General features: G+C 43.9%; 1 protein-coding gene across 1 annotated transcript in view; it reads right to left on the reverse strand.

Annotated features, from left to right (window-relative positions):
- The window catches only part of ACAA1 (acetyl-CoA acyltransferase 1), a 58,354-nt gene that overhangs the window by 17,519 nt on the left and 13,443 nt on the right, over positions 1-27,392 (reverse strand). Inside the window, exons 3-7 of the mRNA XM_040353382.1 lie at positions 24,920-24,977; positions 22,598-22,677; positions 17,799-17,841; positions 12,202-12,300; positions 8,192-8,272 (exon numbers count right to left, since the gene is read on the reverse strand). Coding sequence (XP_040209316.1) covers positions 8,192-8,272; positions 12,202-12,300; positions 17,799-17,841; positions 22,598-22,677; positions 24,920-24,977 — 361 coding nt within the window. The remainder of the gene's footprint in view (positions 1-8,191; positions 8,273-12,201; positions 12,301-17,798; positions 17,842-22,597; positions 22,678-24,919; positions 24,978-27,392) is intronic.

Raw genomic sequence — 27,392 nt, forward strand, 5'->3', positions numbered from 1 at the left:
ACATATATCACCACAAGTCAATACAGGCTTGTAACCGCGGTTCTTAGTAGTGCAAACGCAGGGTATGTTGATGTACACCTCAAGTTGACTCCATGAGTATTGCTCGGACAGATGAAAGGATATAAGATGGAAAGGCAAACTCCTTAGCAATGACGCTCCAAGGGAAGTAGATGATAGAAAAGAGTAGGGGAGAAAAGTGGCCACATAGCGTAATCCAGTGTAATAAAAATTATATTTATTTATAAAGCAGCAGGTACACTCACATGTAAGCTGTATATTTACGCATTTATACAATGGTGAGGCGGCAGTGGAGACGACCCGACGCGTTTCATGTAAAAACACTTCATCCCAGATTACGCTATGTGGCCACTTTTCTCCCCTACTCTTTTCTATCATCTACTTCCCTTGGAGCGTCATTGCTGAGGAGTTTGCCTTTCCATCTTATATCCTTTCATCTGTCGGAGCAATACTCATCAGTAAACTTGAGGTGTACATCAACATACCCTGCGTTTGCACGACTAAGAACCGCAGTTACAAGCCTGTATTGACTTCACAAGTCCATTCTTTCTGGTAAGCCTCCATTTTTCAACTGGTGGCGGTTATTTTTCACTTAAGGAAGAAAAGTTTTTTCCTGTTTTACATCATTTACCTTCAGTGGGTGGAATCCAATTTTTTGGACTATTATGTTATACTTGGACCTTCACATATACTAATTATTTCTATTTATTATTCGGTGGATTGCTACCATACGGACTATAATTTGATATATTTCGTTTTTTATTGTCGCCTCATTTAGTGTGTCTCACACACTATTATATTGGAGACTTTCTTTCTTATATATAATCATGTTTACTGTTATGATATTCATGATTTAAGCGCTACACTTTATTCCACTATCTGTTTTTGCGAATTTATTCTTTTTTAGCTGTGTTAGCAGCTGACTTCCCAAGCAGCGCAGTGTATACCACACTCCCCATTTCTTGTAAGATTTATAGGAAGGCCTATTTTGCATGATGTGAATCCCTAGGGGTATGCCCTCATTGTTTCACTTTTGCCTGTCTCCTGGCTTTTCTTCGAGCAGCAGTTGGCCTAAGCACAATTATGGGTTAGGTGTCAGCTTTGGAAGTTTTATTTTAGGATCTTCTGGCATTGCTACTGCTTGTCTGCTATCTGTGCTATCTGTGAGCGATCTGTGTTGCCTTCGACACCTGGGGTAGGATCGATGGTGGGAAGGCGCTGCATGGAACAGAACTGCTTAACCACTTCCCGACCGCCGCATGTAAATGTACGTCCACAGAATGGCACGTACAGGCAAATGGGCGTACATGTACATCCTTGCCTTCTAGCGGGTGGGGGGGTGCGATCGGGACCCCGCCCCCCGCGGCGATCGGATTCCCGTGGGGAGCGATCCGGGACGACGGCGCGGCTATTCGTTTATAGCCGCTCCGTCGCGATCGCTCCCCGGAGCTGAAGAACGGGGAGAGCCGTATGTAAACACGGCTTCCCCGTGCTTCACTATGGCGGTGCATCGATCGAGTGATCCCTTATATAAGGGAGACTCGATCGATGACGTCAGTCCTACAGCCACACCCCCCTACAGTTGTAAACACACACTAAGTGAACACTAACTCCTACAGCGCCCCCTGTGGTTAACTCCCAAACTGCAACTGTCATTTTCACAATAAACAATGCAATTTAAATGCATTTTTTGCTGTGAAAATGACAATGGTCCCAAAAATGTGTCAAAATTGTCCGAAGTGTCTGCCATAATGTCGCAGTCACGAAAAAAAAAAAATCGCTGATCGCCGCTGTGATACATTTGCCTATATGTCTCAGTTTACTGCTCCCTGCTAGCCAGGTTATTGATGTGCTAATGTCCCCTCACTATTTCTAAAGGTTAATTGATCTATTGTGTTGTGTGAAGGAGAGCTGGGTTTAAGTGGCTTGTGTTAATTATTCTGATTGCTTCATTGTGGTAATTATGTCTCTATATGCGGGGTCGAGCGGTCTGGTTGATGTATTCAGTACAGCTAGTGCTCAGCGTCATTGATGTCATTGTCTAAAGAAAATGTGTTTCAGCATCGGCCCCGTCGTGTCTACCTATAATCTGTATGGAAGCCCCAGTGTGAGGGGGGCGGAGATTTGTCATTGTAACAGTTTTGGAAATGACATATAAGCTGTGTGTTATAACATTAAAGTCTGTGTTGTTCAAGCAGTAAGCTGGTCTCATGTGTGGCTTTCTGGGCGATTCCAGGGATATCCCTCCTCGTGGAATATTGGGGTGATTTTCGTTATGGGAAGAAGGGAACGTTGACGGGGATATCATACCGATACCGTCGCAATTGGTTGGTAGCAGTGGGATTTTCCCTTCTATTCCCCTTCACACCCGGATTCCAAGCAGACACTGGAAGAACTACTGGAAGTTCGTGGAAGGATTGCTAGCAACAAAACCAAGCGGGTCATCATAGCAGAATCAATGGAGCTAGACCAGGAGGACGGGATTGCAGCAACGCCAGCAGTACAAGAGATGGAGACACCAGTGATTCAGGAGGAGGAATCGCCAGCCAACAAGCTAATGAGAGAGAAGCTAGCGTGGTTCGGCCCGAACCCAACGCCAGATGTGGTACTGAAAGTGATGGACATGTTAGTAAACGCAGAGCTACAGAAGGCTAAAGAAATAAGAGACGCGGAGCTACAGGAGGCTAAAGAAATAAGGGACGCAGAACTACAGAAGGATAAACAAATAAGAGACGCAGAGCTACAGTTAAAACTGGCAGCAGTCCAACGAGCAGCCGCACCTTCTACGAACAGTGAGTACAGCACAGCAGACGCAAGGAAGATTCCGTTTAGCGCTTTTAAAGCTTTTGATGAAAAGGACTGTGAGATTGATAACTTCCTGGCGGATTTTGAGCGACAATGTAACCTGCACCGAATAGCTAGAGGAGACTGGGTTTCAATATTGTCAGGCAAACTGTCAGGCAAAGCTTCTGATGCTTTCCGGACCGTGCCAGATCAGGATATCCATAGCTACGCCCGGGTTAAAGAAGTGCTCCTGGCTCGTTATGCAGTAACCCCAGAGTCCCACCGACAGAAGTTCAGGGACTCACGCAAAACCACGAAAGACTCTTATGCGGAATGGGCATGCCAATTGTCCCGGTCGGCCTCTAACTGGGCTAACAGCAGCCAGGCCACCACCGCAGAGGACATTTTGCAACTAATGCTCCTGGAGCAATTTTACAATCACATCCAGACGGACGTCAAGGATTGGGTGAGAGATCGCAGGCCCATGACTCTACCAGAGGCCGCGAAGTTGGCGGATGAATATGCAGATACTCGCAAGACGAACCAGGTCACACCACAGGAACAACCTCCACCACAAACGGTGCCCTCACACCCACCAACCGCTAGATACCAACCTCCTAACAGACCGGTGACATCTAGCCCTCGCTATCATCGCCAGGAGGGCAACGAACAACGCTGCTTCCGGTGCAAACAGCTGGGTCACTTCAAGCAGAATTGCCCCATGAATGACAACACCAGGTCAAATTGGTCTCAACCTGGGTACCGCCCACCAGCAGCAGCCCATTGTGTAGACTCGGCTTGGGATCCAAAGGAGCTGGGTCAGGAAGAACCATTGGGCACCCCTTACGAAGCCCTCATGGTACAATCTGTTATTACGGACAACAGGGAACACCATTGTCAGCTGGTCATGGGCGACAGCCCTGAGCCGGAGGGGCCCTGGAGGGAGCTGGGCAGAAAGAGGCACCGCCGGCCACCCTTCAAGAAGAAGAGGTCCTGGAAGCCGTATAACAAGCTGACCTGGGAGGAGAAGAAGCGACTGGAGGAGAGGGAGTCGCAGCGGGCGTCCCAGATGCGTGCCGAGATGTTCGCCAAGGGCCCACCGGTGGCCCCTTACACCACCACCCAGTTCCTGATGATGAAGGACCACGTGGAGAGCCTGCAGGACATGAGCAAGCAGGAGCTGATCCGTGAGTACATAGAGCTGGAGGAGTGCATAAGCCGCAGGGAGGAGGAGAACAACCACCTGAGGTCACAGCAGCATGAACTGGAGATGGAGCTGGAGAAGCTCCAAGAGGAGAACCGGCGGCTGCGGAGGGAGCAGGGGGTGGCTGACCTTATGGGGCTCTGATTCCCCTCCCCCCCCCCCCCCCGGACTCTGAGCACCAGTGCTACAGCATTTCAACAAATATAACTTTTTCTTTTTATGAATCTCCTGGGATTGTCACTTCAGAGCCATAACCTGCCCCCTCCCATAGCGGGACACCTAGACGGCGGCGCACAGACCCATTCGCTGTCTTCACACTGACTTCTGGTGACTTTGCAGATCGCACAAAGACTTGGGGACTGACCGGCGTGTGATCTGACGACCCGGTGACATACCTGAGTCTGAAGCAGTTGCCAAGGGAGGTCAGTCATGCCAAACGGAGTTAACCTCTGACTAATAGCTCTGAACCCGTCAACCCTACTGGACCAGGGAAGGTCCAACCGGGTTTGCCGGAGCAGGGAGCAAAAGGGGGGCCATTGTGATACATTTGCCTATATGTCTCAGTTTACTGCTCCCTGCTAGCCAGGTTATTGATGTGCTAATGTCCCCTCACTATTTCTAAAGGTTAATTGATCTATTGTGTTGTGTGAAGGAGAGCTGGGTTTAAGTGGCTTGTGTTAATTATTCTGATTGCTTCATTGTGGTAATTATGTCTCTATATGCGGGGTCGAGCGGTCTGGTTGATGTATTCAGTACAGCTAGTGCTCAGCGTCATTGATGTCATTGTCTAAAGAAAATGTGTTTCAGCATCGGCCCCGTCGTGTCTACCTATAATCTGTATGGAAGCCCCAGTGTGAGGGGGGCGGAGATTTGTCATTGTAACAGTTTTGGAAATGACATATAAGCTGTGTGTTATAACATTAAAGTCTGTGTTGTTCAAGCAGTAAGCTGGTCTCATGTGTGGCTTTCTGGGCGATTCCAGGGATATCCCTCCTCGTGGAATATTGGGGTGATTTTCGTTATGGGAAGAAGGGAACGTTGACGGGGATATCATACCGATACCGTCACAGCCGCCATTAGTAGTAAAAAAAAAAAAAAAAAATAATAAAAATGCAATAAAACTATCCCCTATTTTGTAAACACTATAAATTTTGCGCAAACCAATCGATAAACGCCTATTGCAATTTTTTTTTACCAAAAATAGGTATAATACGTATCGGCCTAAACTGAGGAAAAAAAACATTTTTATATATGTTTTTGGGGGATATTTATTATAGCAAAAAGTAAAAAATATTGAATTTTTTTCAAAATTGTCGCTCTATTTTTGTTTATAGCGCAAAAAATAAAAACCGCAGAGGTGATCAAATACCACCAAAAGAAAGCTCTATTTGTGGGGAAAAAAGGACGCCAATTTTGTTTGGGAGCCACGTCGCACGACCGCGCAATTGTCTGTTAAAGTGACGCAGTGCCGAATCGCAAAAGTTCCTGGCCTGGGCATTTAGCTGCCTAAAGGTCCGGGGCTTAAGTGGTTAAGAGCAGAGAGTTGCTTGTTTAGTGTCATCTAGGTGTAAGCTGGGCTCGTTGTTAAAAAATCTGCCTTTCAAGGATACCACAGGGATCCTGCTGCTAAAACGTTCTCAGAAAAGCATCTCCATTAGCCAGCCATTGGACTTCCCTACCAATTAAAAAGTCTACTGCTAGCAAATTCATAAAAAGCGTCTCATGCAAGTATGAGAATCTTTACCATCGCCAACTTTTTAGTTTTGCTTTCAACATGGTCAATTATGGTGTGAATAAAACATCAGGTTTCATGCACACCATAAAACTGTGCTGTAATGCAATGCAGGGCAGCTCACATGTATTATCAAATCATGTATACTCTGACATATTGCATATACAATACTCTCACTGCTCATGTTATATATGCATACTCTCAAGTCACCCTCCATAAGGGTTGAGGGACAATGGAGAGTGAATTTGTTTTGAGGCAAGTAAAACAGTTTTTGTTTTTAATGTTTTAATTTGACTTGTCTTGAAAAGACACCAATTATTGTGTAATACAACTAGGGTGGGGTGAAGTTTGGCAACTTCACGCTGGGCACAAGACAACCTTTGCATAAGCACCAGGAACCACAAGTTTCCGGTTACAGAGCATTAGACAAGAGCAGGAAGTCAAGTGCATCCTGGGATTTCAACCAAGCATCAATTTCTCAGGTTTGTAAGGTGAGCACCTGGTTATAAGTTCATACATTCACAGATTTTACAAGATGGATGTGGCAGTATAAACTGATGATAGTTTTGGCATCAAGTTTTACAGGCAGCAGTCCGACTGGCATGCAACATTTTCTTTAAAGGGGTTGTAAAGGAAAACATATTTTTTTCATAATAAGCATCCTTTACCTGCAGACATTCCTCTTTTCACTTCCTCATTGTTCGTTTTTGCTCAGAAGTTGCTCTATTTCTTCTCTGTTCTGTTCACTTCCTGCTTGCTTGATTTTACTCACCACCGTGATGGGAGGCTTTACTGCAGTGGTCAGTAACGTGCTCGCCCCCTCCTGGGAACAACATCTGTGCGGCAGGACGCTCTCTATGTGTTAGAGACTTCAAGGAGGTGTGAATTACTGGGCGTGCCGCAATTCATACTGGGAAATGTAGTTCTTACATGAACAAGCGATGCAAACCAGGAAGTGAATGAGAGAACAGAAACTAGAACGCCGGAGGTGATATAAATGAAGGAATTAAATAGGTATTTACTCGTTTTTTAACAGAATCATTACACTATTCTGTCTGTCTACCTTGCAGACATTAATTTTAGGCAAAACATTTTTTTCCTTTACAACTCCTTTAAGAATGGTTAGTCTATATTTTGGCACTATGTTTTGCTTGCCCCACGGTGGCACTGTTTTAGGGAGTTCCAGATGGTGATGATCTAACGCAGAAGCTCCAATGTAAATCCTGTAAATTCTTGTAAAAAGGTTTGAGTACAAGACTTGTATTCGTAGACCAAGGGTTATATGCAAGTTACCTTAAAGCGGGAGTTCACCCGAATTTTTTTTTTTAACATTAGATTGATGCTCATTTTGTCAAGGGGAATCGGGTAGTTTTTTTAAAAAACAAAGCCGTACTTACCGTTTTAGAGAGCGATCTTCTCCGCCGCTTCTGGGTATGGTTTTAGGGACTGGGCGTTCCTATTTGATTGACCGTCTTCTGACAGGCTTCCGACGGTCGCATACATCGCGTCACGAGTAGCCGAAAGAAGCCGAACGTCAGTGCGGCTCTATACGGCGCCTGCGCACCGACGTTCGGCTACTTTCGGAAAATCGTGACGCGATAGATGCGACCGTCGGAAGCCTGTCAATCAAGTAGGAACGCCCAGTCCCGCAGCCCATACCCGGAAGCGGCGGAGAAGATGCATCTCTAAAACGGTAAGTACGACTTTGATTTTAAAAAAACTACCCGATTCCCCTTGACAAAATGAGCATGAATCTAATGTTAAAAATTAACATTTCCGGGTGAACCTCCAGTTTAAGGTTATTGCCAATACCACCCTTACTTCATGAGACATGTGCACTCCCCCCCCCCCCCCACTCCTGTGAATGCCCTCCCCTTTACTGTTTCCATTTCCTGTGTTGCCATTTTCCATGGAGGAAGCGATTTTCTGTTGGGGCCAGGTTTGTCAGACCTTTTGAGCCTATGAATAAAAACGAAGGGCCTGTGCTTGGGAAAGGCAGCCGGTCGAGCTGTGGAGCTAAAAGATGTAAGGATTGTGGTCAAGTCTGTGTTACTTATACGGGGATCCGGGGTTTACGAAGATGCATTATACCAAGAAGCTGAAAGAGCACTCTATTAGCGCAGGAGACATGAATTATGCGCCGTGTGTAGTGGATTTTCCATGACACTGGGGCCCTCCAGCTGCTGCAGAACTACAAGTCCCATTTTGTAATTGGAACTGCCAGCCTTGCAATGCTTCATGGAAAATGTAGTTCCACAACAGCTGGAGGGCCCCAGGTTGCCTATCCCAGCTGTACTGTATGATAAAAAAATATCAAGATTTCTGTGTTCTGTGGTGAGCACCAAATGATCACCAGCTGCCCTGTATCAAGAACAGCAGACCAAACACAGTCCTGTCCACAATTCTATAATAAACATATGATTAGGTATTTAAAGACACTAAAATGTGTTTACTTTTGTTGAGATGCCAGGGAAAACATATCTTGTTTCTGTCTGCTGACCCCAAACTTTTCAGCCACATTCTCTGATGTAATCCTACAATAAAACAAAATTATAAAACATTTAAATACACCACTATAACATAGCCTGTGCTTCTCAAATGTAATAAAGTTTTTAAACCCTAACAGAAGCCTATTGAATGCTGAGCAACCCCCTGGCGTGGGGCACTAAATATCAAGTATCGAGTACATTTATGAACCATACCCTCTAATTGTGTATAAATCAATTATGTTTTAGTTAACCAAAATAATTAAAGTGTATCCAGTAACAGAAACATGTATTCCTTATTAGTGATAGCTGCATTTGTTTTATTTTCTTTCTTTATTTTCACCTTGTGAACTTGCCTGTCATAATGTAACAAAGCTCAATCACTATAATGTATTTATAGAGCAGCAGTTATGTCTACAAAACAGTACTCTCTCTCTCCTCACCTCCATAACATAGAGTGTAGGTGTTCTGTAGTTCACAGACGTGAGCCAGGTAGGACTAATAATATTGTTTGAACTTCTTGAACCTGTCAAAATCGGGTATCCGCTCCCCCCTCCTCCCCAAAAGCTCAATTTCACAAGTAGGAGCTGGGAAGGAGGCCTTAAAGCGGTTGTAAATCCTTACAGACCACTCATACCTACAGGCAAGCCTAGATTAAGGCTTACCTGTAGATGCAACAAATATATCCTAAACCTACACAGTTTAGGAGAGATTTGCAAAAAAGCATGCGCGCCGTAGAGAACGGCGCAGGCGTACTGAGCGTGCCGTCAGTGAATGGGGTCATGCCGTTAGTGGCGGCTCCCGCGCACATGCACAGCAGTGACGTCATTGCAGCTCCGGCCAGTCACAGCGCTGGAAGTCACTCCGGGAGACATGGCGGTGACGGAGGAGGTGAACGAGGGCAGCTGCGGGGGCTTTGATCTCAGGTAAGTACTTCATAATGCGCTATTATGCTTACTAGCGCATTATGCCTTTGTCTTACAGGGTGTATTTTTTTTAAGGAGGCTTTACTTCCTCTTTAAAGCAGAACTTCCCCTTTTGGGTGGAGCTCCGCTTTAATTCCTTCCTATGCATTAAGGTGGAAAAACTTCTGTCAGTCACTGGCCCTTCAGTTCCCCCATTTTACTTACCTGAGCCCTGGAATTCACTCGGCGATGATTCGCTCTGCCTCTTTCCACGGGGTACCAGCTCGATTGGATAGATTGATAGCAGCGCTGCCATTGGCTTCCGCTGCTGTCAACTAAATCCAATGACGCGGGCGCCGGGGAGCGGGCCCGAGTCATACATTTAGCATCAATGACGCCGAATGAATGACGCGGGCGCCGGGGAGTGGGGCCCCGAGTCATACATTCAGCATCAATGACGCCGAATGAATGACGCGGGCGCCGGGGAGTGGGGCCCGAGTCATACATTTAGCATCAATGACGCCGAATGAATGACGCGGGCGCCGGGGAGTGGGGCCCCGAGTCATACATTCAGCATCAATGACGCCGAATGAATGACGCGGGCGCCGGGGAGTGGGGCCCGAGTCATACATTCAGCATCAATGATGCCGAATGAATGACGCGGGCGCCGGGGAGTGGGGCCCGAGTCATACATTCAGCATCAATGACGCCGAATGAATGACGCGGGCGCCGGGGAGTGGGGCCCAAGTCATACATTCAGCATCAATGATGCCGAATGAATGACGCGGGCGCCGGGGAGTGGGGCTCGAGTCATACATTCGGCATCAATGATGCCGAATGAATGACTCGGGAGCGCGCCCGCAAGGTAACCCCCTCCAGGAGAGCGATTCTCCTAGGGGGTTATCTGATGCGGGAAGAAGCCGCGAGAGCCATTGAGGGACCCCAGAAGTGTGCGTGTTTGGCGCCACTCTGTGCAAAACGAGCTGCACAGTGGAGGCAAGTACTATATGTTTGTTATTTAAAAAATAAAACGATCCTTTAATCTCACTTTAAAGCCGCCATATACGGTTTGGATTTTTTTATTTTTTTTTTGAAACATAACGTTTATTTAAGTTTCAAAACCCCCCCCAAAAAAACAACAGCAGTGGTACAAGTACTTCATATAGAAAGAGATTACAATAATCGTGAAATAAACAGCAACAGATAGTTTGGATCACAGCCAGTTCAGCAGGAAGTTGATCGATCAATTAGGTACAACCAGGCTGCTGAATTTTACATGCGATTCTCGCTAGCGCTGTTATATCAGCTAGCAATAATCACTGTGTTCTCCTGCTAGGTGATGGCTTCCCCCACTGGGAGAACACAATGGCTCTATGGGTGGGGTCAGTCACATCCTATGAACAGGGGGGGGGGGGGCTGGGGGTCGAGCAGCACTGTGTGTGCCAGTGACCACACACTGCCAGGTTTGGGATCAAGCCTGCACATCTGCCCCCAAAGCAAGAACTTGCTATAGGGACAGACACAGAAGCTGAGGAGCCAAGATCACTGAAGGGGGACCCCAAAAGAGGTTTCGGGCCTCTCTGTGCAATACAATTGCACAGGGCAGGTGTGCTAAACATGTTTATGACATTAATCCAAAAAAGAAAAAAAAAAGCCTTTATAAAACCTTTAAAAATTGTGCAACTTCGGTGAAACTTTAAAGAGCTTAGAAGGTAATGTCAGGGAACCAGCTCTGTCAGTCACCGAACGGCGCAAATGCGCGGTGGAGCTGCGCTCCGGCGCATACCCGTGCGGGAAAGGCGCGCGGTCCGGCGGCACGGCGCGTGCACCCCCCGGAACCAATCAGAGGCCTGACCAGCCTATTTAAACCAGCTCCTGTCTCACGACGGGTTGCTGGTTTGTCTTCAGCTTGTGCTTGGACTCTCTGCCGCTGTACCTGAACTACTGACCCGGATTTCTGCACGACTTTACTCTCCCTCCGAACCTGACCTTGGCTTTTGTCCCTGGATACGCTGTCTTCTCCAACCCCTGACCCCTGACCTTTGTCTCTGGACTTGCTGCTCTCTCCTGCCCTTGAACCTTGGCTTGCACCCCGGACCTGCTTCCAGTCTTGCTCCCAGAAACCTGCTCTGTGTAACCAAAGCTGCCTGCTCTACTATCCATCACCAGCAGGGGCCTCCTGCCCAGTCTTCAGCCCAGCATCTACTACCAAGTCCAACTACCTCGTTGGTACCGGTGCCTCCTGGCGCCTTCCTCCCCTGTCTCAACTCCAGGGGGCGGAGTGCGCTGGGTCGCAAAGGTGAGCCGCCCTCAGCATCTCGGCCTCGGTAAGTTCGCTGCCTGAGAGGTAAACAAGGAATGACAGCAATATGAACAGAAGTTTGCCACATAATCATAACGAAGCCCAGAAAGTAATAGAAATCTTTTTTTCTGACCTTCCATTCCCAACTACAGGGTTTTGGTTGCATCTGTGTACCCCCAAAGTTCCAACATATCAGAAACCAGTGCAGAATTTATTTTTTCCTTTAACAAGTGCCTCCAACTATAGAGGAAAATATAGAGAATCTCTAATAATGAAGAAAGCATAGGAATCTCTAATATTGAAGAAAGCATGGAATCTCTAATAATGAAGAAAGCATGGAATCTCCAATTATGATGAAAGCATAGGAATCTCTAATAATGAAGAAAGCATAGGAATCTCTAATAATGAAGAAAGCATAGGAATCTCTAATAATGAAGAAAGCATAGGAATCTCTAATAATGATGAAAGCATAGGAATCTCTAATAATGATGAAAGCATAGGAATCTCTAATAATGATGAAAGCATAGGAATCTCTAATAATGAAGAAAGCATAGGAATCTCTAATAATGATGAAAGCATAGGAATCTCTAATAAGGAAGTTCCCATTCCTATAAGCATCTCTATGGTTAGTAATGTTAACATTAGAGAATGATGGGAAGGCTTAGGGGGGGTTAGGTAAGGTGGGCAGCTAAGATTCTGCAGTAGAAACAATTGATCATAGGTGTTCCCCATGACACCGAAAGTATATTATGATAACACTGAACTCTTACCCCATAGGGATGAGACAGTCTCTAGCTTTGACATCATCCACAATACGAGAGCTGACGTCTCCAATATTTCCAGCGCTCCTGAGAGTCATAGACTCCACCCTGAATACACAAATACAAACAATTGTCATTTTCAGCATCCAGTTATGATAACTTTACCACTTGTGACATGGCAGTACATAACCAACCCCAGTGAGCAGGAGAACTGGCAGAAATGCCATCACACAAAAAAGCACAACTAATAATGTATCTTACTTATAAGACGTTGATTTACGAAAGGTGTAGAGGTTGTACACTTATGCCTTGTACACACGATCGGAATTTCCGATGAAAAAAGTCAGACGGAATTTTTTCATCGGATATTCCGACCATGTGTGGGCCCCATCTGACTTTTTTCCATCGGAGTTTAGAAATAGAACATGTTTTATTTTTTGCCAATGGAAATTTCGATCGTCTGTGTGGAATTCCGACGGAGAAAAAAACACGCATTCTCAGAAGCATTGGACAGTAATGCCGCATACACACGGTCGTTTTTCGGCATGAAAAGATAAATACATTTTTCAGCATGTCCAAAAAACAAAGTTTTTCCAACTTCATCATTAAAAACGATGTTGCCCAAACACCATCGTTTTAAAAAAATGATGAACAAAGCGCGGTGACGTACAACACAAACGACGGCACTCTAAAGGGGAAGTTCTATTCGCCTTCGGGCTGCTTTTTGCCGATTCCTTGTTAGTAAAAGACGATTTGCGCTTTTTGTCTGTTACAGCGTGATGAATGTGCTTACTCCATTATGAATGGTAGTTTTACCTGAACGAGTGCTCCTGTCTCATAACTTGCTTCTGGGCATGCGCGGGTTTAAAATGTCGTTTTAGCCCACACACGATCATTTTTTACAACCCGAAAAACAACATTTTAAAAAACGACATTAAAAAACGCAGCATGTTCGAAGTTTTTAAAAACTTCGTTTTTTTTCATGCTGAAATTCCGATCGGGTTACCCTGTGTTTACTTTGAATAGCTAGTTGAGTGTAAGAGAATTTTAGCTAGCATATGATTTACCTTAAAGGGGGGTTCCACCAGCAATTTTTTTTTTTTAAGTCAGCAGCTACAAACACTGTAGCTGCTGACTTTTAATAAGGACACTTACCTGTCCTACTCGCCCGCGATGTCACCCCCCCCCCCCGGAGCCGATCCCTCGATCCTAGCAGCTCCCGGCGCCGCCATCCTCAGTGCGACTTCACTGCCCGTTTCCTACTGCGCATGCGCACGCCGCGCGGCTCTTTGTGAATGGGCCGGCTGCTCTCTGGGATACACACAGTTCCCAGAATGCAGTGCGCCCCATTCACCAGAAGACACCGCGACTAGGACGGAGGAAGAAGACCCACCGCAGACGATGAAGAGGCAGATTACGGACTTCCGCACAGCAACCGTTATTTCTAGTAAGTATATAAAAAAACAAAATCAAATTTTTTTCATTTTTTTTTAGGATTTTTATTAAAACAAACATTTTCAGGGTGGAACTCCACTTTAATCACCAACATTCACTTTGGAAAGTTAACACTTCTTTGAAAGATGAATGCCCGTTTTTTTTTTTTTATGAACTCAATCCCACTCTGCGTCCATATTAAACCTTACATAAAAAGCAATGTTTCTACAATAATAAGCAGGCAATCTATAACACTGTACTACTGACGTTTCCAGAATCTGGAGATTCTAGACACCACACTGGAGAGAACAGCATATACTCAATGGATTCATGTCCATTGTTGGGCTTTGATCTACACATGGTTATATTTTATGTGTTTGTACTCAATTCTGCTCCTTTTTTAACTGTATAATAAAGTCTATTGATTTTATGTATATAATCTCTTGGTAGCACATGCAAATTCAATTTTTTTTTTGACACCACCTTGAGTAGATGGGAAGGTGTTCCATTGACACATCATTATCAGATGGCGACAATAGAGTAATAGCTATGAAAAGATAGGACAATTCCAGCTTACTGTAGGTAGCTTTGGGTAATCTTTATGACACTATACTGCTTAAAGCGGAACTTCAGTAGTTTTTTCATCTTTTCATCTATTAAATCCTCTGTCCTTGTTGTTTTAACTTTGGGTAGTAAAACATTTTTTTTCTGCCAGCAAATCCCTTATACAGCCCACTTCATGTTTCTTGTCTGGGAAAAAAGCCTAGGCTTATGACATTGAACACAGCTCTCTTTCTAATTCTTCTGAGAGTTTGTCAGGAAGGGAAGGGGGATGAGTCCTAAGAGGGCCAATAAAAACTGCAGAGCTGGAGGTGTGCCTCTGTGTAAATCCAGGAACTGAACAGGCAGCAGCTTCAGCTGCCCACAGTTATGCCGCGTACACACACGACCATTTTTAATGGTCTAAGAAAAACAAAGTTTTTTTCAACCAGATTCTTGTCAAACCTGCCTTGCCTACACACGATCGTGAAAAAAAATGCTCTAGTAAAGAGCGGTGACGTACAACGGCACTATAAAGAGGAAGTTCCATTCGGATGGCGCCACCCTTGGGGCTGTTTTTGCCGATTTCGTGTTATTAAAAGTTTGGTGAGAGACGATTCCCCCTTTTAGTCTTCGTGCTTTTCAGTCTGTTACAGCGTGACGAATGTGCGATTTCCATTACGAATGCTAGTTTTACCAGAACGAGCGCTCCCGTCTCATAACTTGCTTCTGAGCATGCGAAAAAATAGAGCATGTTCTAAATTTTTAATGCCCATTTTTCACGTCATGAAAAATGCTCTGGAGCCCACACACGCTCGTTTTTAATGACATTAAAAAAATAAAAATAAATTCACATCATGAAAAACGGTCACGTGTACGCGGCATTAGACCCCTTTCATTACAAGGTGTTTTTTCACCTTAATGCATAGGATGCTCATTTTGAATTACTTACCTTAGATCGAAGCCCCCGAAGCCATCCTCGTCTCCCCCTCGGGCCGCAGACATCTCACCGGAAAGGTTACTTCCGGGTATTGCCACTCCAGCGCTGTGATTGGCCGAAGCGGCGATGATGAGCAGTCAAAGCAGGCATCATCATTGATAAAACCGTCATTTTCAGTGCACATGCGCCGTAGACATCAGTGTATTCTTTTTGGCAAATATCTCCTAAATCGTGTAGGTTTAGGAGATATTGCAAACACCTACAGGTAAGCCTTAATCTAGGCTTACCTGTAGGTGTAACTTCCCCCAGAGGGTTTACTTTCTCTTTAACTATGTAATGCAAGGGCCTACCTGATTGCATATCAATTGAAAGTGTTTAGGTTTGACCTCATATTATATGGTGTTGGTTAGGGTTGTCCCGATACCACTTTTTTAGGACCGAGTACAAGTACCGATACTTTTTTTCAAGTAGTCACCGATACCGAATACCGATAATACCGGCTTCTGCTCCTCTTCTTTTTTTCTTAGATTCCAGAGTCCCGACTCCCGCCCGCTGCTACACACGTGGAAGATTTGTAATTTCAAACAGCGGGCGGGAAGAGGGGAGGTGCCGCGCCTGTGACGTCACTGGTTGTCGGGACATCGGCGGTCCCAGCAGCCAATCAAATACACATTCAAATGCAAATGACAGCTGTTGTGTTCCCCCCTTGCATAGTAACTAGATGTCGGCAGCGGCGAGGGGAGGGGGATTGAGCAGCTCTCCTCTCCACCATACGAGGACTGCTCTGCTCCGCTCTCCACCCGCACTGGAAAAAAAAAAAAAAAAAAAAGTATTCTATTCAGGCATCGGAAGTATTTGCGCGAGTACAAGTACTAGCGCAAATACTCGGTATCGGTCCCGATACCGATACTAGTATCGGTATCGGGACAACCCTAGTGTTGGTAATCTAAAGGAAAGTTGTACAAGAAAATTGTATAATGTAAGGCCAGCCTTAGACCCCATACACACTATTCGCGTCTCTGCAGATTTTTGTTTTTATGTTTACCAAAACCACGTAGTGCAAGGGCCTACTTGATTGCATACAAATTGAAACTCTTAAACCGTGTACACACGATCGGTTTGTCCGTTGTAAACAAACCGATCGTGTGTGGGCCCCATCAGTCTTTTTTTAAAATCGGTGAAAAAAAATAGAACCGGTTTTAAATTTTTTCTATGGATAAAAAACCGACAGAAAAATCCGATCGTCTGTGTGGAACTCCATCGGAGAAAAATCCACGCATGCTCAGAATCAAAGTCGACGCATTCTCGGAAGCATTGAACTTCATTTTTCTCAGCACGTCGTAGTGTTTTACGTCACCGCATTTTGGCACGCTCGGATTTTTGACTGATGGTGTGTAGGCAAGACTGATGAAAGTCAGCTTCATCGGATATCCGACGGAAAAATCCATCGGATTAGATTCCATCAGATATCCGATTGTATGTGAAGGGATTTAAGGTTTGACCTCATATTATATGGTTTTGGTAAATCTGAAGACAAAAATCTGCAGAAAATCCAATAGTGTATATAGCGTGTCAAATGTGATTTTGCAGATATTGGCAACCCCAACTCCCTGCTTAGTACAATGATGAGAATTGGGTTCCCCATCACAGGACGTCATATGAGGGACATACAGATTATACTGGCAAAGGGTTTTAAAACAGGCAGTTCTATTACAATGTTATGTTGTATGAGTGGCAACTATGTCCTTTGTGCTTACTTTTGTTTGTATATCTCTGTTTGATAAAATAAAAAAAAATTAAATTCTAAAAAAAAAAAAAAAAATTCTCATTAAAAAACATCTGCCCAGCATGACCGCTCTTGAAAACAAATTGGGCTAGATTCAGAGATAATTTACGCCGGCGTATCTATACATACGTCGCGTAAATTCAAATCTGCGCCGGCGTATCTTCTTTCTGTATTCAGAAAGCAAGATACGCCGACATTAGCCTAAGATGCGACTGGCGTAAGTCTCTTACACCGTCGTATCTTAGGGTGCATATTTACGCTGGCCGCTAGGTGGCGCTTCCGTCGTTTTCGGCGTAGAATATGCAAATGACCTAGATACGCCAATTCACAAATTTCCGTCGCTATTTTTTTACGTCATTCACGTTAGGCTTTTTCGGCGTAAGGTTACTCCTGCTATTAGGAGGCGCACGCAATGTTAAGTATGGCCATCGTTCCCACGTCGAAATTTGAATTTTTTACGTCGTTTGCGTAAGTCGTTCGCGAATAGGGCTGGACGTAATTTACGTTCACGTCGAAACCAATGACGTCCTTGCGGCGTACTTTGGAGCAATGCATACTGGGGAATTCCACGGACGGCGCATGCGCCGTTCGGAAAAAACGTCAATCACGTCGGGTCACCAAGAATTAACATAAAACACGCCCCCTCATCCACATTTGAATTATGCGCGCTTACGCCGGCCCCATTTACGCTACGCCGCCGTAACTTAGAAGGCAAGTGCTTTGTGAATACAGCACTTGCCTCTCTAACTTACGGCGGCGTAGCGTATGCGCGCCCCTACCTGAATCTAGCCCCAAGTGTATATCCGTATTGTTATACAAATTACAACATATCAGACTACAAAGTTATTTTCCTATGAGTAACACATTACATTTAATTATACCATAATTTAATGGGAGTCTCCTTACCCACATGCCAGTCCAATGTCATACGAACCATTTCTGATACCACCTGTAATCAATGTAAATGGTTTTCATTCATTAAAATGCTGAAAACACACAGGTCGTTATAAAAACTGGAAGGAATGAAAAATAGAGCAATAAAAACAGTTCTATGGTTTGAACCCGAACATGTACTGGGAAAACTAAACCTGAACAGTTGCCCGTTATTGGTTACCACTTCACTCGTTCCCTTCTGTTTTCAGAAACCCTGTATTTAGGGATTCTTGGCGTTCAAGTAGCCCTTGCTGAAATTTAATAGCCTTAAATTTCTCAGTTCTCCCCATCTCTCTCACTCTTTGTTAGTCAGCGGCTTTCTGCTCTCCCCTCCAGTGCTCACTGTGGAGGGGCAGGCTCGGGCTCTTGGCGATTCACTGAGAGGCTGAGCCCAGGCATCTGGGTGAATCTTGTGCTGCAATGCTCCTGGGCATTGTGAATCAAACCTAAAATTAGAATATTTGTATTGTGCCAATATGAAAAAAGTTAAGCCTATAATTGGGGCCGCCATATCTTTGCTCGTTGTTTCATAGCGTGGCAAATTGATGCTTTATTGTTACTCTCCCGCCAGTGCAAGTACATCGGTCTGGCAAGACAGACAAACAAAATGCACAATTCATCAGGCAATTCTGTAGTGTAATCACTGCAGCAGTTCAGAAAAAAAAAAAAAAAAAACAGAACAAAATAATGATAATTAAAAAAGGGGACAATCTACAATTTTGTTTTTAAAATAAAATCAGGGAAATGTTAAACTAAAAAATCATAAAAAAAAAAAAAAAATTCTATAACAAATACCTTAGTTTTATCTCTCAAACTGTTTACAAAAATCGAATGTTTAACCACTTTCTTACTGGGCACTTAAACCCCCTTCCCACCCAGACCAATTTTCAGCTTTCAGCACTGACGCATTTTGAATGACAATTGCGCGGTCATGCAACACCGTACCCAAATTATATTTTTATCATTTTTTTCCCACAAATAGAGCTTTCTTTTGGTGGTATTTGATCATCTCTGCAGTTTTTATTTTTTGCGCATTTAAATTAAAAAAACACAATATTTTTATTTACTTTTTGTTATAATAATATCCCACATTTTTATTTTTTTTTAATATTTTTTTTCCCTCAGTTTAGGCCGATACGTATTCTTCTACATATTTTTGGTAAAAAACTAATTGCAATAAGCGTATATTGATTGGTTTGCGCAAAAGTCATAGCGCCTACAAAATAGGGGATAGATTTATGAATTTTTTATATTTTTTTACTAGTAATGGCGGCGATCTGCGATTTTGTCAGGCCTGCGATATTGCGGCGGACATATCGGACACTTTTGACACTATTTTGGGACCATTCACATTTATAAAGTGAACAGTGCTATAAATATGCACCGATTACTGTATAAATGTGACTGGCAGGGAAGGGGTTAACACTAGGGGGCGAGGAAGAGGTCAAATGTATTCCCTGGGAGTGATTCTGACTGTGGGGAGATGGGACTGACTGGGGGAGTTGACCGTTCTGTGTCCCTATGTACAAGGGACACACCATCGGTCTCCTCTCTCTGACAGGACGTGGAGCTCTGTGTTTACACACAGAGCTCCACGTCCCTGCTCTGTCACTGCCGATCGCGGGTACCTGTCGGACATCGCGCCCGCCAGGCACGAGCATCGGCATCACGTGACATGCCGGGCACAGTTTTTCCCCGCTGCGCATCCTCGGCGGCACGCGCAGGGAATGTAAATAGAAGGACGTCTTTCGTCTACAGCGCGGGTCTCAAGTGGTTAATAACAGAAAAGCAAAGCAGAAAGTAAATACTACTGTCGCCTACACCACCAAACACCACAAGGGGAATCTTCTTCTTTAGACACTGACACTTCCAGGAATGTTAATTTGCTGTGTCTACTACTGCCCTCAGTGGTCCCTCCCAATGACCCCTGGTTATCTATAGGACATAGTGGTAATGTAATTAGGGTTGCCACCTTTTCTTCTAGTCAAACCCGAAAACTTTAGTGGTGCACAGCAATCTTTTTTTATAGTATGAACTATACATATGTTTTTGAATTAAATAACATTCCTAATCAAATTAAGTTAATCACAAGAGTCATCCTTTACATCAGAGTCCACAGAGTTTCCATTTTACTTCTGAACTAGCAGAGTTCCCTTACACTGTAAAGGGGGGAGGGGACTCTGCAGACTCTGATGTAAGGGAGAACACTGAAAACTCTGATGTATGGAGTGGACTCTGATGTAAGGGGGAACTCTGAGAACCCTCATTTACCTTAGTATACTCACTCAGAGGCAGGAGAGCGAAGGGGGTAGACTTCAGTCAAAGACACGGATGGATGATGAGCTCACTCACCCCTTGGCAGTCAGCACCTCTCATCCAGATGTAGCTGAGGTTGCTGAAGTGTGGGCAGACACAGAGCGGTAGGGGTGGGAGAAAGGGGTGCAGTTTAAGCCCTTTCTCCTCTCCCATCTGTGTGGGGGAGGGGTAATTGTTAGTGCTGGCTTTGGGCAGTGTGAAAGAGCGTAACAGACACTCTCGGCTTACACAACTGCAGCCAGCAACCTTGCTGGGAAGCCATAGTCTAGTCTGAATAATGTGTCTGGGTTTCAGGAGGTCTGAAACCCGAACGCATGATTCCAAACCCAAACTATCCAGGTGAATCCCAGACTGGTGGCAACCCTAGATGTAAGGGGTGGTGAGAGGAATCACCAAGTAGGGAGGGTACACAGATTAACATTCCCAAAACAGACTTTAGACAACACCTTCTTTCTCTCAGTTGTGTTTGGTAAATTGGGCAGCAGGAGACGCATTTACTTTTTTTTTCTTTGAGGGGATATTTGTCATTCTGTGTTTGATTTTTGCAACAGGTTCACTTTAAATTATCTATAAAAACGCAAATGAACTAATGCGCAAACCAGTGTAGTGTGTATTCAATGAGTAGCTGCCAACAAGAAATAAGTGTTCCCACACAGTGACAATATGTATAACAAATGATGTGGCACTTCCTCAATACAATAAAGTGCATATAATTCAATAAATAAATGAATATTCGTGCAAACAGTACATATTGATCAACTCTATACTGCAGATACTCAAATGAAGAAGTGTCTGTTTTGTGCTCTGTGCAACACAAATTCAGTGCAAAAATAAATGTTCATATAGTGAGGTCACCATCCACACAGTGCAAACATAAATAATGTTCAAATTCTTCAAAGAGCTTCCACCATCTGTGATCATAGTGTGCCCCAGGCTCTCACCTCAGGGAAAGACCTCCACAGGTCTAGTCGCACTTCTGGTATCGCTCTTTAAAGCGGAGTTCCGGCCACAATTTCACTTTTTAAATATAAATACCCCTGTAATACACAAGCTTAATGTATTCTAGTAAAGTTAGTCTGTAAACTAAGGTCCATTTTGTTAGGTTGTTACAGCATTTAGACACTTTATAAAATAGAAATTGACTGGGGCCATCTTAAGTGTGGGCATCATGAAGCGAGACTGTATGACTTCCTGGATTTCAGCCTTGCAGATCTCGAACATGCTCAGTGCTGCACAAGCAGTGTCAGATCAGGTTTCAGCACCTGTGCTGTCCAAGTCACATGATTCTTTGAGACTGGGGAATGCACAGACTCCTGTAACGTTACACCCACTACATTCCCAGGAGTCTGTGCGGTGTAGGTTAGGAAGCATTAAGCACCTAGGTGCAGGAAGTGGGAAGATTAACTATTCTGCCTAGCAACAACACTTTGAAGGCATCTAAAAAAAAAAAAAAAAAAAAAATTCGTAAAGGACTAATGACATTTTTTTAAAACTACTGATGTAATGTTATATTTATGGGTGAAACTCCACTTTAAGTGTCAGCAGCCGCAGGCTCCTTCTCCTGTACAGTGGCCAGCACTTTACATTGTCCTGGGAGGGACAAACAACCTTTTCACCTGTTTCTGAGCTTGCTTTCTGAAGAGAATTCTGTTTAGCAAGCCTGTATACAAAGCATTTTGAAAAACGTAGGTTTCTAGAGCCCCCTCGGCAGCCAATACCTCCAGTCTGAAAGTGATTCATTTGTATTGCATGTGAGCCTATTACGGAGGAGATATGAAAGTATCCATTGGAAATTATATATATATATATATATATATATATATATATATATATATATATATATATATATATATATATATATATATATATATATATATATATATATATATATATATATATATATATATATATATATATATATATATATATATATATATATATATATATATATTGTGATATAGATAGATAGAGAAACACTTATGGTTGCTAAGAGAAGGAGAAGGAGCCTGCGGATGCCGACACCTAAAGAGTGATACCAGAAGTGCAACTAGACCTGTGGGGGTCTTTCCCTGAGGTGAGAGACTGGGGAACACTATGATCACTTTGAAAGAATTTGAAGATTATTTATGTGTGCACTTTGGATGGTGACATCACTACATGAACATTCATTTTTGCACGGAGCACTTTATGTATTTCATTAAAATTGCTTATGCAGAAACAGACACTTCATTTGAGTATCTGCAGTATAGAGTTGGTTTATTATGTACTGTTTGCACGAATATCTATTTATTTACTGAAATATATGCACTTTATTGTATTGAGGAAGCGCCACATCATTTGTTATATATATTGTTGCTTTAAAATTGTGCTACTCACAGCCACACAGCAACAATCTGAATGCATACACTTACCAGAAAGGCCCTCTGTTAGTAAAGTATAGCAAAGGAACTACTCACCTGCTATGTTGATGATGGCCTGAAGGCCAGAGGAGCACTGTCGATTCACACAAGATATAGGGACAGTCTCTGGGATTCCACTGCAATGAATATATGAGGCACAAGAAACTGATCAGTTATTGCAGTCTTTCCATGCTAGTATATAACCAGACAACAGTACACCACTGTAATATTATTGTATATATCTAAATATAGAAACGATGGCCCTGTATCATCCAAAACTACAATTTATGCTCATGCTTGGAAACCTGACGTTTTATAAACCAGAAACACAAGCCTGTTCAAACTGCCTCTGCAAGAGGATGCTAGATGCCCAAATAGGAGGACCCTAACGCACCAGCAACAGCACCTAATGACTTAAAGTGGGTTTAAAGGCGATTCATGAAATTTGAGCTGGGCACATACATCTGTAGTGTTTACTTCTCTCTCTCCAAAGCACTTAGTCCCATTTCTTTATGCCGCTCTGTTCTGCTGTTATCAGCATGATAACCTCTGACAAGCTCTCCTGAAAAAAAGGGTCCGGGACTTGTTTTGAGCTTCAGGCGTGCAGCGTTTCGGCGTTCGGCGTGGAGATGTGAACCATCTCCATGGAGGGCAATGTAAAATCATCCCTCCAGCGTATTAGGGGCTGCTGCGGCGTCGCGCTTCAGGCGTATATACGCCTAGGTGTGAACAGAGCCTTAAAGAGCGATACCAGAAGTGCCTAGACCTGTGGGGGTCTTTCCTGAGGTGAGAGCCAGGGGAACAGTATGATCACAGATGGTGGAAGCTCTTTGAAGAATTTGAACATTATTTATGTGTGCACTTTGGATGGTGACATCACTATCTGAACAATTATTTTTGCACTGAATTTGTGTTGCACAGAGCACGAAACAGACACTTCTTCATTTGAGTATCTGCAGTATAGAGTTGATCAATATGTACTGTTTGCACGAATATTCATTTATTTATTGAATTATATGCACTTTATTGTATTGAGGAAGTGCCACATCATTTGTTTAACCACTTAAGCCCCAGACCATTTGGCTGGCCAAAGACTAGGCCACTTTTTGCAATTCCGGAACCGAGTCGCTTTGAGGCTCCATTCACATCTAGGCGTTTTTACACCCGACGCTATTGCAGCCTGAAATACGCTGGAGGGGTGATTTAACATTGTCGGCTATGGAGATGGTTCACATCTCCACACCGAACGCCGAAACGCCGTACGCCTGAAGCTCAAAACAAGTCCCTGACCCTTTTTTTCAGGCGGCTTCGGCGTTCGGCCATAGCCGACAATGTGTAATCACCCCTCCAGCGAAAACCGCGGTAAAAAGACGTGACTCCCAAACAAAATTGACTTCCTTTTTTTCCCCACAAATAGAGTTTAATTTTGGTGGCATTTGATCACCTCTGCGGTTTTTATTGTTTGCACTATAAACAAAAATAGAGTGACAATTAAAAAAAAAAAAAAATATATATATATATATATATATATATATATATTTTTTTTTTTTGCTATAATAAATATCCCCAAAATATATAAAACATTTCCTCAGGTTTAGGCCGATACGTATTCTTCTACATATTTTTGGTAAAAAATAAATAAAATAAAAAAATCGGCAATAAGCGTTTGATTGGTTTTCACAAAAGTTAGTGTCTACAAAATAGGGGATAGTTTTATGCCATTTTTATTAATATATATTTTTTTTACTAGTAATGTCGGCTATCAGCGATTTTTATCGTGACTGCGACATTATGGCGGTCACATCGGATACTTTTTATGCCATTTTGGGACCATTGTCATTGATACAGCGATCATCGCTATAAAAATGCATCGATTACTGTAAAAATGACACTGGCAGTGAAGGGGTTAACCAGTAAGGGGGGGTTGAAGGGGTCAAGTGTGTCCTAGGGAGTGCTTCTAACTGCGCCACCCTTTGGTCGGCTTTTGCTGATCCTCGTGTTGGTAAAAATTTGGTGAGAGACGATTCACGCTTTTCAGTCTTCGTGCTTTTCAGTCCGTTAGAGCGCGACGAATGTGATAGCTCCATTACAAAAGCTAGTTTTACCAGAAAGAGCGCTCCAGTCTCATACTTGATTCTGAGCATGCGCGGTTTTCTGCCCGTCGGAAAACCATACAGGCAAAAGTTTTTCCAGCTCGATTTTTGGGCAGACGAAAAAAAAAAAAAAAAAAGAGATCCCGATTTGTTTTTTTGCCCGGCAGTTTTCCCGTCGGAAAAACTGAGATGGAGCATATACACGACGGGTATTCCCATAGCAGTTGTCCCGTCAGAAAAAACGCTTGTCTTTACGAGGCATAACAGATAACACACACACAAATACCTATAAAACTGGGCAGCTCTAGCAACCACAGGTCCGGCACCAGGCTGCAGTACATTTCCTAGAGAGAGGAGAAAAAAGAAAAAAGAAAAAGATTAAAAATAAGTAAATTGGGTACATTTTTTTTTTTAGGATTTTTTTTTTTCCCTTCATGTTTGTTTTGTTAAAAAATATACAGGGAGTTGAAGAATTAACTAACAGTTCTACACGAAGTGAGAATGTTTCGTAGTAGGTACTAAAATCTCCAGACCAAAAGATAGTCTAGATATTGCATCTGAGCTAGGTCTATCCAAGACTGCAGAGGCAGTATAGCCCAATACAATGACAGTCTATGATGGTGGCAAAAATTTGGAGTTTGTCCTCCTACTGATCCTCCAAGATGTCACCTAGGTCACATTCACAGCTACCTTTACAACATGCTTAGTTAAGAAATCATAATTAAAAAGGTAGAGGGTGAAGCGCTCTTTGTGCTCTAACCACTGTGTCAATTAGAGGGGGGGGGGGGGGGTAGAGACTAGTCTTGCATCCTGTGCTTGTTGAGTAAGGTGACCAGATTTTTTAAATTAACATGGGACATATTTTTTTTTTACTGGTAATGGCGGCAATCAGCGACTTCTAGCGGGACTGCGATATTGCGGCAGACAAATCAGATTAAGTTACACTTTGTGGGAACCAGTGACACTAATACAGTGATCAGTGCCAAGAATATGCACTGTTATGCCGCGTACGTACGGTCGGAATTTCCATATGCTTGTTGTCGGAAAATCCGACAGTGTGTAGGCTCCATCGGACATTTGCTGTCGAGAGCTGCTTCTCAAATTTTCTGACAACAAAAGTTGTTGGCGGAAATTCAGACCGTGTGTACACAATTCAACGCACAAAAATTCTACACATGCTCGGAATCATTGAACTTCATTTTTCTCGGCTCGCCTTAGTGTTGTACGTCACCGCGTTCTTGACATTCGCAATATCCGACAACATTTGTGTGATCGTGTGTATGCAAGACAAGTTTGAGCAAACATCCGTCGGAAAAAAATCCACGGTTTTGATGTAGGAATGTCCGATCGTGTGAACACGGCATTACTGTACTAATGACACTGGCTGGGAAGGGAATAGCAAAATGCAAATCGTGGCAAAATCATGTGTGTAGAAACAAACAGCAAAAAAAAGAAAAAGAAATCATCCAATTGTGCAAAAACCAACTGCACAAAAAAAAAAGAACACATCCAATTCGCAGGAGAATGTGACAGGCTTTCTATGGAGCCGGTTCACATATCTCTGGGGGGGGCTGCGGAGGCTTTGGCTCTGTTTTAGTGTCGAATTCAGGCAAAGATTGAGCCCTGATTTATCACTGAACCAGAGAATGAGGACGCACAGCGTTTCTGTACGACCCGCAGCCAGTTCCAGTGTGAACAGAGCCTCACTCTTATCAGCATTTCCAATTTTGAAGAGAGAAGCATGACAAGTGATGGACTTTGTAGTGTGGGCAAAATGCTTAAAACGGAGGTCCGGCATAAAAATATATATATATATTCAGCAGCTACAAATACTCAAACACTGGACACTTACCTGTCCAGGGTGCCTGCAACGTCGGCAGCCAAAGCTGAGCAATTGCTCGGGTATTGGCTGCCCCGCCGCCATCCTCATTGAGGAAATCAGGAAGTGAAGCATTGCGGCTTCACTTCCCGGTTCCCTCCTGCGCGATTTGCGCTATGTGAGTGGGCGGATGTCTCCTGGGGGAGACACACATGGTCCCAGAAGACACCGCTCCCATTTTCCCAGGAGGCAGCGCGAGGAGGAGAAGAAAGAAGAATACCACAGAGGACGAGGAAGTGGCAGATTAGGACGATCTGCCTACTAACAGCCATTTCTGGTAAGTGTTTAAAAAAAAAAAATTGTAGCCTTTTTGGCTATTTTTGTTTTTAGGGTGGACCTCAGCTTTAAGGCAGGGGTCAGCAACCTGTAGATCATGATCTACCAATAGATCAGACAGGTGACTGGTAGATCACAGTCTGGGCTTGCTGACTCATCATTCTGAAGTATCAGAGTGCAATGCAGAGGGACCACTTGGAGCTGTAGTAGGGAGCAGGAGATGCATAAAGCTGATGCCTTCTCTGTAGTGCTGGCTCCTGTCACATGCGGAGTGATACCAACTGCACTCAATCTCTTATCCCGGCTAGCGGTCTCCAGAGTGGTGCAAGCTGCCCCGCCACCATATTCGGTGAGGGAATCAGGAAGTGAAGCGTTGCAGCTTCTCTTCCCAGTTCCCTACTGCGCATGCGCGAGTCGCGCGGCACTATGTGAGTGGGCGGATGTCTCCAGGGGGGGACACACACAAGGTCCCAAAAGAAACCGCTCCCCATTTCCCAGGAGGCAGTGCGAGGAGAAGAAGAAAGAAGACCACCGAGGACGAGGAAGTGTTAGATTAGGACAATCTACCTAGTAACATTGTAAGTATAAAAATTTTTTTTACAAA

Source organism: Rana temporaria, chromosome 5 (genome assembly GCF_905171775.1).
Source record: "Rana temporaria chromosome 5, aRanTem1.1, whole genome shotgun sequence".
NCBI lineage: Eukaryota > Metazoa > Chordata > Amphibia > Anura > Ranidae > Rana > Rana temporaria.